Genomic DNA, 12,246 nt, shown 5'->3' on the forward strand with positions numbered 1-12,246 from the left:
ACTAAATGAAAAAGCTTTGTTATTACCTCATGAAAATGGCAGGCACATCTCCCCTGAAGGAATTCTTTGTAGCGCCCCATCGTGATGCTGAAAGTGTCGATCACCTCATACCCATAATTCTTTGCTGTTGCGATGATGTCACTGTTGTCCCTGTGGAGCTGCTGGATCTCTTTCTGAAAGATCAGTCAAAAACAAACGGATCAAATAGGATGATGCAATGATTCCAAGAAAGGCACTCTAAAAGATGAAAACTGTCGTGATGCAGTAGGGAATAAACGGAAACATACTAGACTGAGAGAGCGGATCCCATCCACAGGAAGATGAAAACCCATCCCCAAAGATTTTACCACCACCAGGATGTTACTCAGTACCTCCCTGAGGAGAAGGAGGAGGAGAACACTATTATTATTTCATCACAAAAAATTGCAATACTGATTGTTGCATTAGCAGGATTTTCCACATTAATGTGAAGGACTTACGCAAGTGTCAGTTCAGGGAATGAAAATGCAGAGAAATGGTCTCACATAATGTAATCAGAGGTTATCAAATCAAATACAGTAGGTTAAAAAGTCTTGCAAAACATTTGGATTTGAAAAGGTGTACCACAGGGCTCTATGTTTGGTCCTCTGTTAATGAACTACAGTTGGGTATACACCTCTACGCTGATGACACTTTTGTCTAAACGTGAAAGATATTTGTCCTAAAGTTTAGAAAGGATAAAAAAATGACATCAAAAATGGCTGCATGGTTGTCACAATACCAGATTTTTCAACTTTGATATATGCTTGTAAAAAAAAATATATATATATTTGTGGCAATAAGGCAGGATTTTTTCTAAACAGCAGGATCATAAGACTGCAGTCTGAATTTCTTTATGATATTGCAGATAAAACTAAATCACCTCTGGCCTGTACTCTTTCTGTTTTTGCTCACCTGTCCAGCACCTCCCTCACTGTCTTCAGATGATCTGTGTTGAGCCACTGGACTCCGCCCACCACCAGAACGGTCATGTTGGAGTTCACCAGAGGTCGTGACCTTCAGATAACAGACTCATCAGCACATAAACATTAAACAATCTCTCAGTAATCATACACCTGTGTCCTCCTCACCTGTGGATGAGCTGCAGCAGAGCCTGTCTGAAGGTGGGTCTGTGGCTCTTCTCCAACCAGAACTGAGGGTAGTATGAGTAGCTGACCTGGCTCCGCCCACCGTTCAGGTTCCTGTAGAGGAGCAGGTCGTGAGCCTTCCCCCAGTCCTCCAGGGTTGAATTCACCTGCTCCAACAGGAAGTACATCATTCCTCTGTTGGTTGAGTCGCCAATAAACAAAACCTAGGGAAAGAGAGAGAGGAAAAGATGATACAGACCCCCCCCAACCTGTCTGTAGTATTAAACACATGAAAAAAGACTGACTGTTAAAGGTTTGATTTTAGGACTGATTTTGTTTTTTTGCTTTATCTGAATTCAAAGAAGTCTGAGGAGAAAAAGAGAACAATGGTCAAGAACAAGAGTTGCAAGGAGAGAAGAAAAGAAGAATGAAAGAAGTGAAGGGAGGAATGGAAAGAAGCAAGTGAGGAAGAATGGATGAAAGGAAGGAAGGATGGACAAATCTATGAAATAAAGGAAGAATGGAAGGAAGAATGGGAAAAAGGTTGGATGGAATCAGGGAGACTTGATGGATGAATCAGAGGAAGTTAGGAAGTAAAGAAAGGAAGGAAAATTAATGGAAGAATAAAGGGAGGCAAGGAAGAAAAAACAGAAGAATAGATATTGAAAAGAGAATGAGAAAATGGATGGAAAAAGGGATGCAAGAGTGGAAGAATGAAGCAAGGAAGGAAGAAGGGTAGTAACAAAAGTAGGAGGGAGGAAGAGCAAAAAAAGAAAGGGAAGGAAGGAAGGGAAGAATGGTTGAATCAGGGGAGGAAGGAAGGAAGAATTAAGGGAAGAAAGATTGGACAAGGAGGAAAGAAGGAATAAAAGAAAGAGGGCACAAAGGAAGGATGAAGGGAAGAATGGTTGAATTGTTGAGGAAAGAAGGAAGAAAGGAAGGTTGAAGACTAGAATGGTTGGATGGAAAATAACGGTTGAAGGAAGGTAAGAAGGAAGGTAAGAAGGAAGGAAGAAAGGATGCAGAAAAAATGGTTTAATCAAGGATAGAAGTAAGAATTGAGAAATGCAAAGAAGAATGGTTGGATGGGAAAAGGAAGGAAGGATGAAGAGAAGAATGGTTGAATTGGGAAGGAAAGAAGGAAGGAAGCAATGAAGGATGAAGGAAGAATGGTTGCATTGGGAAGGAAAGAAGTAAGGAAGGAAGGAAAAAAGGGAAGGAAGGAAGGATGAAGACTAGGGTGAGGTATGTAAGGAAGGCTGCAAAGAAGAATTGTTGAATGGGAAAGGAAAAAGGAAGATTGTAGGGAAAAATGGTTCTATTGGGGAGGAAAGAAGGAAGGATGAAGAGTAGAATGGTTGGATGAGTAATACTCAATAGGAAGGAAGACATCTTTGATCAGCTGGTCTCACCTTCCTGCCTGTCATACAATCCTGCAGCAGGGGGCGCTCCACTAACGGGTGATAACAGCCGTCTGGTTTCCAGGCAACCTCCCTCCAATCACACGTCCTGTTGTCAGAACAGCTGAGACAAGGAACCACCCACCGACCTGAGACAGGTGAGACAGATCTCAGTAACAAAACAACACTAAAATCTTTAATTATACCCAGGCTGTTTACTTTTGTGTTAAATGTAAAAGTTCTGACAACACCTGTTGACAGGTGAGAAACAGGAAGTGACATCAGACCTGGTTGGTGTCCTGAGCTGCAGCTCTGAGGTGGAATCTGGGATTCAGTGAGTGGCTGTAGACCACAGGGGCGACCCGGCTCGACCCTCAGACCACAATCCTGAAACAGAGAGAGAAACCAGTTACTCTTTAAATTAAACAATAAAAATAAGTTAAAATGGAAAAAGGCCCAAATAAAATAAACTACAAATTTATGTTCAGGGCCCCTTCCTCCATTGGACCCCCCTCTGAAACACCCCTGGTTCTGAGTGTTCCTGCTTTTATTCTGAGCAGCAGACATTTTCCTCTTCTTCACTCCTTGTCTTCCTCCTCTGATCTTCCCCTTCGTCTGCTTTGTACGAGCGCCATTTCATCGTCCTCCTTTGGTCAGAGGTCAGGTGTCAAACAAACCGCCCGGTTCGACTCGGGGGCCCCGTGGGAGCCGCCACGTCTGGCCCCAACATCAGAGTGCCCGCCTCGAGCACACACACGTCCTTGCAAACACACACTCCCTTCTTCTTCTGCTGCTGCAGGTTTCGGCGGGGCGGCGTCACATTCTGCACGGCGGCGTTGCAGCTCGCAACAAAGTGAGACAAGAAAACTTAACAGGGATTTTCTTGTTCGTACCTGAGCTCAGTGTCAGCGCGGCAACACACATACAGTCAGAGGAACAACAAACACGCCGCTGCCTTTTATCCCACAGAGAGAGAGGAGCCACGGCGTCACACATTCAGCTTTCCTGTTAAACGGTGCAATTTTAATATTCTCTATTAATCCAAAATTTAAATTGTATGTTTAAAATTCAATTATTTATCTTTTTGCCAAAAACATTGTTCATCACTGCTATACAAGAAGAAACATGCAGGAGTGCATGAACAAAATGACTCACTAAAGTCCAGTGATCCACTACTAAAGTGACAGCACTTACACTTTTAAGGAGTTCATGTTTAGTTGCTTGTCTTGTGAAAATAACCCAATTAAGGTTAACAATTAGGCTGAGAGAGACTCTAAACACACTCTTCTCTGTGATGCTTTTACTTTGTAATTCAAACTGTGTCTGGAGTTTTTATTCAGGCAAAAAGCTGCTTTATTTTGAAAGAAACTTTTTGTCTAACCTAAATGAGACATTTACAGGGTGGTAATTAAATATTTTGCTCCCATTTTAAAGTGCATGTTTTGCCAGGAGTGCATGTACAAAATGACTCACTAAATTCCAATAATCTCCAGTTAAAGTGATAGCATTTGAACTTTCAGGATTTCACATTTACTGGCATCCTCTAACCAAGTGAAGATAAACAATCAACAGCTGAGAGATTTTCAGAACTTTTAAAAACGGAATTTTCCCTTTACTATTTTCTTAAACCAAAATGAAACATTCAAAGGTACAGTGGGCTCCTTTTTTACACTTCACTGTAAGAGCAGGTGGATACTAGGATGAGTAATATTCATCTGCTGCCCCACTATGTGACCTTACACTGTGCGCCTGAAATGGCAAAGTAGCATGTGAAAAAGTCCCAAAAGACAAAAACTTCAGTCTCAGTTATTATTTTTGAAAAATCTGTATTTAAGAATCAGAAAATATTCACAAATATAAATTCAAAAATTATTTTGAAATGCTTGATTTTTGTCCAATATTCAACAATACATAAAACTCTTCTAAATTTTATTTTCACATCTTTAAAGATTTATTTTCAGGCTTTTTGTGCCTTTATTGATAGAGAAGGACAGTGGATAGAGTCGGGAACAGGGATGAGAGAGTGGGAAGAGACATGCGGGAATGGGCAACAGGTCAGATTTGAAGCCAGGCCACCCTACATGGGGCACGCCTTAAACCACGAGACCGCCTGCACCCCAAAATTCATTGACACACTTTGCTATTGTTCATAATTATATTTATATACGTATTTATATACTGCACTCTGTTCCATTATCAGTAGATGTTTTAAGTTTCATCATTAGTTCTTTCATATCATAGTGATTTCCTTATTAATCTTTTTTTTAAATTCTTGTTTTATATTTGACTTTTAATCACTATTTTAGTACCGTGATTTAATTTTGATTGATTAGTCAGCATTTTGAATTAAGCTGATAGTATGAAGATGTTATATGTTCTATTCTTATAGACTAGAATAAAATATCTTTATTGTAAAAGCACAACAAAATTAAAATGCATTCCTTAAATATGTGAGGAACCAGTATTAAGGATAATAAAAAACAAAAAACTATAACAAATATTCTAACATGGACTTGGTGTGAGCAGATTGTTATTTAATAATAAATAGATGAACCTCAAATAAATCTGCTCTATCTCTGTTTGATATCAGACATGTTAATGCTGATTTTATTCCACTTACTAGTTTCTTTTTATCAGTTATAAGTGTGTGCAACTGTTTCCTTTTTAAGGAAACTTTCTCTTTGGATTAGACTTTAAAACTTTGGGGCAGAAATTTCTGGATATTGTGCATTTAATTGAAATGTCGTCTGACTCTGTGGTTGTTTCAGATCAGACTCTCAGTCTGCAGATTTATCCACAGCAGAACACCAAATCCTCTCTGATATCAGCAGCATTCACTCAGCACAAAAACACTCTGCAGAGAGTTTTTAATTCATGCTGATTCTTTCCACTGTTAAACACAGAAATAAGCTTAAATTAGAACAGTGTTCATCCCTGGTCTTCATATAAAAATGCAGATGATTAATAATAAACATTTATTCTTACTTAAATTATTATGAAATAAACATTTAGATGTTTTTAAACTATTTCGGTTTATCAGTTTCAATACAAAAACTAATAGACTAGTTTGCTATGAATATAGCAGTATTAATGGTGCCACCTGCAGTATTTGCACATGTTAATTATTTTCTTAGTGAAAATGCTGTTTATATTGTGTTTTAATAAGTTTCCACGTAGACTGGTGCATTTTGCTACATGAGCACCCTCTGCTGGGCTTCTGCAGACCTGCATGTTGAACCCAGCGCCTTGTCGCCAGTCTGCATCATGTTGTCCCCACAGTAAATTTGTTTCTAACAAGCTCTGATGAAATACTCTAAAAAGGTTTGTTTTTCTTCATACAAGTGATTTCTTTTCATGTTAAATGTTTGTAAGAATGTCTAAAAATCATTTCAAACTTTTTTGTTGAAACTGATTTGTTATTGAGAAGTTCAGGCACAACATATTGTTATTCATCTATCAGTATAAACAAAGTTCTAGTTCCCAAAGTGAGAATTCATGCCTGCTTCGTCACACAGTAGAAGAGAGGGAATGTAAATAAACATGGCAGTCACTGTGCTGGTATTCTCTGGTCTGTTATTTTCAGGTTTCCAGCCGTGTAAACGTGGCAGTCTGCAGCTGAAACTTAAAACAGAGCGAGCAGAGATAACCTCAGAGTTTGCGGAGGTTAAAATTTGGAGTCTGAAGTTATCTGAGGTGAACGTTCTGCAGAGACCGCGGTCTGATCTCCGTGGATCATCATCATGGATTAAAGAGGACTCAGCGTGTCGGCACCGAGAGAGTGTCTGATCCTCAAACACAGACATGGAGACGTTCTCATGGTGCTGCTGCTCAGACTCGCAGTCATAAAGATAAATGTTTAAACCACAGAAGAAGAAGCAGAACTAACAACATAATCCTGCCAGGTTATTAAAAACAGAACCAGGACTGTGAGGGAGACACCAGCACAGACTCCACTGTACGGATATTTATTTTCATGTTTACAGTAAGGGTTCACTGGCTAAACTGAAGTAAATTAAATTAGAATAGAAATAAACTTAATAGTCTAAATCAGTTTAAAGAAATTTAATCCAAATCATTTGATTACATTTTAGAGGAACATTTCTGATTTTCAGTTATGAGCTAAAATGCATTTAAACCTTTTGTTGTTAGTTTCAGTATTTCCACACATATTTCATATGAACTCACAATGATTTTTTTTACTGCCTTATTTTATTTTTTGATTTTTCATATACTTAAACCATTTTTGGCCCATAGGAGAGTAAATTAGGGCCACTCTTTAAAATAAAAAAATAAAAGATCTGTTCATTTTCAAGGGAAAAACTTTTTTTTAGTTTAAAAGTGATAAACATACAAGAAACCAAACCCTGAGTTTATTAGTTTAAAGATTAGATTAACAAAGATTAACATTATAAAGTCCTATATTAACATGATTAAGTCCTATGTTAACATGATAAAGTCCTATATTAACATTATAAAATCCTGCATTACATTGTAAAGTCCTATATTAACATTATAAAGTCCTATATTAACATTAAAAAATCCTGCATTAACATTGTAAAGTCCTATATTAACATTATAAAGTCCTGCATTAACATTGTAAAGTCCTATATTAACATTATAAAGTCCTGCATTAACATTGTAAAGTCCTATATTAACATTATAAAGTCCTGTATTAACATTGTAAAGTCCTATATTAACATTATAAAGTCCTATATTAACATTATAAAATCCTGTATTAACATTATAAAGTCCTGTATTAACATTATAAAGTCCTAAATTTACAAGGAGGGAAACTGAAGATGGTGGATGGATCAGAGTCATCTCCTTTATGCTGTAAGTGGTGTTTTCTCCTGAATAACCCCAGTTTATGACAGTCTTTCAAAGTCTGAATACAGATGTTTATTTAATTCTGGGTGAAAATCACAAGCATTTTCTTATTGCTCCGTCCCAGTAAAAATATATAATTTGATTCATACAATTAGTGGGATTTTGTTCCAAACAAAAGGCTATTTTTGACCTTAGAATCTAAAATAAATCTTTTTCCCTACCTAAATTTAAGATTTATTCAATTTGTATTTTTTTTTTCTTTGTGAATTTGCCACTAATTGAACTTAAAAATTCAGATTTTTTTCCTAGAAAATGTACAGATTCTCTTTTTAAAAGTGGTCTTGGCCTGATATCGATCTGTTATCTTCCTGAGATCCTGCTTTGCTTTGTAGGTTAAAGTGCTTTGTAAACATTTTTTATATAAATAAAGTAATAATAATGATAATAATATCAATCATGGTAATAACAATAATAATTATAATAATCATAATAATAATCAGTCAAAACTGTGTCATAACAGTCTTTGGGGATCCTCTCAAAAGAGACAGCATTATTTTTGGTATGCATTTCCGTAAAGCAGTGGTTCCCTGGGCACCCCTAGGGGGTGCACTTAAGATCTTGGAGGGGTGGGGGAACGACTCTAAGTCAAATTAGTTGCACAAGCATTATTCTAAAATCATATTAAGAATTTACAACAATGTATTAGGGACCATTTAAGAGGTTAAAAAATAAAGAGAATCTGGTGATTTTTGGGCAAAGAAGTCAAAATCTTTGGCAAAAAAAATATGAAGTATTGAGAATATAAAACTGAACCTACATTTACTAGAAAACAAAGTTGGAAATTTACAAGGAAAAACCTTAAATGTTTTAAAAAGTGTTATATTTTGATGTTACAAAGTAAAAAAAAGTTATGGTTTTTCAAATGTAAATTTACAAAGGTGTACTGTCTAAGATTTACAATAAAATAAAATTCAACTTTGTGACTTTTATACTAGAGGATTTTGAGTTTTTTTCTTGAAATTAATACATTCTGTTCATAATTTTATTGTTTACAAGAGTCACCGTAGTAATAATGGATGGTTTATACATAGATCTTTTGTAAAGAACAACTGTATGCAGTCCTAGAATATTAGGATTTTGTCAATGAAAACTGTTAAATTGATATTTAAGTTTTTTAAGTGTGTTGTGGGCGGGGCTTAGCTTCTTTTAGATACGACTAGGGGTTGTCCTCTGATACAAAGGACAACAAAAGTGACTTAACCAGATACTCCTGGCAACAATGCGACAATGAAACCCTTTTACGCTGTTTTTAGAGGAATCTACTGGACAGTCACTTCAGTACTTAAAACTAGTGAAAGGAAACTTGCAATGTCTCTTCTCAGTGCCTAAACTGAACTGAAAATAAATTACATGAAGACATCTAGTGAAGTCTGGACAAGAATGACCTTGAAATAGTTATTTCTGTCTTAATTGTTTTTGTCAGATTTATCTATTTATTTTACATCCTTTTCAGTTTTCATCATCACAATAATTTTTTTCTATTTAACAATGAATTATTATATTAATATAATATTATGCAATATGCAGTTTGCTTATTTGCACATGTTTTTAATTGTGTTTTATTAAATCACATCTAACAGTGAGAGCAGATGGAATTTATCAAACAGCTCTAATCTGGCATAGTTACACCGTCTAATCCTGTACTGGAGTTGTTCATTAATATTCATCTACACATTATTATCAGTTATATAAATGTGTGTATGAATAGTCTTCTGAACTCATAGCTTGTTGAGGATGTTCAGCTCTGGTCAGTGAACACCTGTGTTTCTACCTGTCCTCTGTCTTTAATCTTCACATGCACAGACTTCAAAGAGCAGACGCCACCCTACATCAATGAGCTCTCTGTTCACCAGGGGCCTCACACCAGGGGCCCCGCAGCATGACTGAACCCCCCCACAGACGCACGCATTCATCTACCCGAGAGAGCAATGCCCACATGCAAACTGTTCCATCAGCAGTTAACTCTACGCTGCAGCTCCCCCCTGCTGTCCATCAGTAAAATTCCAACAGTGCCTTATTTCCTCTTTTCTCAGTGCTGCTGGTGGATTAAATCTTGAACTTGTCTTGAATATATGTGACAATAAAGAACCTTGAACTTACCTGCAGGAAGCTGCAGTTCACATGATCTCCAAACATGGGCAGACTGGGCCGGCTCTCTCGGTACACGTGCACGGTGTAGATCGTCATGACAACAGGCTCCGGCTCAGTATCATCTGTCACCAGGATGCTGATCCGACTGTTACCGAGGCCAACTGGGTAGTTCGCCATCCTGAAGAAGAAGAATAAAAGCACCTGTTAGAGGCCTGAACTGTGAGGTTAGAGGTCTGAGGTCAAGGGTCAGGGCTCACCTGGGCCCTCGGTGCTCGTCTAGGTGAACACGACATGCCGAGCTGACAGGCTCAGGTCTGATTTTCACCATCACTGTGTCAAAGGTCACCTCGGCGCGGTACTCCTTCAGGGCGGGGTTGAAGGGTGGGGTCAGAGCGAGGGGCGGGTCTGTGTAGATTTGTCTCAGGTGAGGGTCCACGCAAGAGCCTGGCAAACACATCCATCAAAACAGAGTTAACTGAAACCACAGACTTAGAGACCATGTGATTACAGTTGTTAACGATCTGCGGTGTTGAAACTTGAAACAGTAATTTTTTAAAACCCAAATGGAGAGAGGCTTAGCTTTTCTGCACATTGTACATACTTTGCAATAACATTTTTTTAAACCCAGGCAGCAAATCATGACCCAATTAACCAGCTGCATGACCTGCTATTGGGTCCTGGTCCACCTGTTGAGCATCACTGAAATTTTTAAATTCTGATACCATGATAGTCTCATGTTGTTCCGTTGTAATTGAAATGTAAATGACCAAAGGTGTTCATCTGTACCACGCTGTATACATGTTTAAATCTGCTGTAAAGTTGGACATTTTAAAATGGGACTCTATGGGGAAAAACTCACCATAGGAGAAAGCCTCTAGTGGACACTAGAGGAACTGCAGTTTTTCTTACAGGCTATTATTCTGCCATAAACTTTGAGATTTCAACATTTTTTATTTAATGAGGGAGATGAAGAAGAGCCCTACCTTCATCTTGTGAGGAAGACAGTCCTGACCCCTGGTTGGTTGGCTCGTTAGCATCATCAGATCTGTTTGAAAAACAAAAATATAAATATTATCAAGGCACATTTACAGATTGTTATACTGATGTTTACTGGTTAAACATTCACAGACTGACCTAAGGCTGTGGTTTCTCTGGAGCTCGTAGAAGTGAACGATCCTGATCAGAAGATCTGAGATGCCGAGAGGAGCGGAGGAAGAGGAGGAGGAGGAGGAGGAGGAGGAGCTGGGGTAGAGCTACAAAGACAGAGAATACATACTGTATGTCTTTATTATACTAAATGCAGATGTGGCTGGTGCATGACTCTCTTGGCAGAAGTGGTGCATTTCTCCCAGATTGACCAGGATGTACAAAGTTCATTAGCTTCATGCTTACACATAATGGAAACAGCCATAAAGGAGCTAACAGAATTAGCATCACAATCAAGTAATTTTAACTACTAAAAAATCTGTGTTTTTGAGTTAAAAGATGCAAAATAACTTGTCATTGTCTTTAAGTCTGCAGTTGTTTCATCATTTAAAAGTTGGTGGACTATGGGTTAAAAGAATTTTGTACAAATTATCTGCAATTCCAGGGTTCTTGGCCATTACACCTGTCAATCATTTACAGTATTGAGGTGAAAGGACACGATGCCCTATCTTATTTACCAGTGTAAAAGATGAAGGTGTTTTCATCTGGTGCTGAAACTGAAGAAGAAGGAGAAGCTCTTCTTCGTTCAAACAGACGCCGAGTGTCCCTCTGCAGCCATCGTACTGACACACAAACAGGAGAGAAGGAGAACAGAGATTACTAAATGATCAATTTATTTGAACAGTTTTTCAACTTTTTGGCTTAAGACTCACCTGTTTCACCTCAGCCTGTGTGTCTGAGGACAGGTGTGTTTGTGAGGACAGCAGGAAGTGCAGAGAGTCCTCCAAAATAAGGTCTTTAGTGATCTGTCTGTCAAAGGTGTCATCACTCAGAGCAGAAAACTTCAAATCAAGGTCTACCTGGAGAAAAGCATGAATGACCAATCAGAGAGAAGCTAGAGACCATGCTGCCCTCTGCTGGACATTTAAGAAGAAAGAAAGAAAGAAAGAAAGAGCGTCTTTGTTCACAGTGAAGTCATCTAGAGTGCGCTGATTAACCTTCATCATCATCATCATCAAAGAGTCTTTATGAGGGTGGTGTTTTCAAAATAAAAGCCTTTAGTTTGGATGATAGCTGTGTTTACAGTGATTAAAGTGATGAAGAGGAGGCTGAAGATTCATCGTTTGATCCCAGATTGGTCCACTTGTACATGAAGGGTTCTCAATATGAAGTCCATGACCCCTAACAGCGAACAAACATGCCTGCTGCATAAGAAATACAATGTTTTCATATATGAACTAGAAAAGCACTCTGAGAGCGCAGACCTCTGCCATTAGCCCTATCTCCCAATAGTAAAGAATCCTTAAAAAAATTCCTGGATCCAGACGGTGATCTGGATCACTCCCAAAATCTAATCAGTTCTTCCTTACGCCATTTCAGATATTTCCTGAAAATTTCATCAAAATCCATCAATAACTTTTTGAGTTATGTTGCTAACAAACAAACTAACAAACCCTGCCAATCACATAACCTCCTTGGCGGAGGTAATAAAAGTCATTTTCAAGGTGAGGTCAAGGTGAGGTCAAATATTTTCTAAAAAGCCTTCTTGTAAATGAGTGATGCAGGGCGGGAGCATCATGCCCATCCAACAGCTGAGGCTGTTTTGCTGCTCATCA

At 38.1% G+C, this 12,246-nt stretch overlaps 1 protein-coding gene across 2 annotated transcripts in view; it reads right to left on the bottom strand.

Annotated features, from left to right (window-relative positions):
* Positions 1-12,246, bottom strand: part of cped1 (cadherin-like and PC-esterase domain containing 1) — a 44,868-nt gene that overhangs the window by 4,586 nt on the left and 28,036 nt on the right. For both annotated transcript variants that reach the window (XM_041780950.1, XM_041780951.1), the window contains 12 exons: positions 11,344-11,490; positions 11,149-11,253; positions 10,619-10,737; positions 10,468-10,529; positions 9,742-9,928; positions 9,494-9,662; positions 2,794-2,893; positions 2,519-2,655; positions 1,110-1,330; positions 934-1,035; positions 288-375; positions 27-173 (listed from right to left, as the gene is read on the bottom strand). In XM_041780950.1, the coding sequence (XP_041636884.1) occupies positions 27-173; positions 288-375; positions 934-1,035; positions 1,110-1,330; positions 2,519-2,655; positions 2,794-2,893; positions 9,494-9,662; positions 9,742-9,928; positions 10,468-10,529; positions 10,619-10,737; positions 11,149-11,253; positions 11,344-11,490 (1,584 nt within the window). The remainder of the gene's footprint in view (positions 1-26; positions 174-287; positions 376-933; positions 1,036-1,109; positions 1,331-2,518; positions 2,656-2,793; positions 2,894-9,493; positions 9,663-9,741; positions 9,929-10,467; positions 10,530-10,618; positions 10,738-11,148; positions 11,254-11,343; positions 11,491-12,246) is intronic.

The sequence above is a fragment of the Cheilinus undulatus genome, linkage group 23 (assembly GCF_018320785.1).
Source record: "Cheilinus undulatus linkage group 23, ASM1832078v1, whole genome shotgun sequence".
Classification (NCBI taxonomy): domain Eukaryota; kingdom Metazoa; phylum Chordata; class Actinopteri; order Labriformes; family Labridae; genus Cheilinus; species Cheilinus undulatus.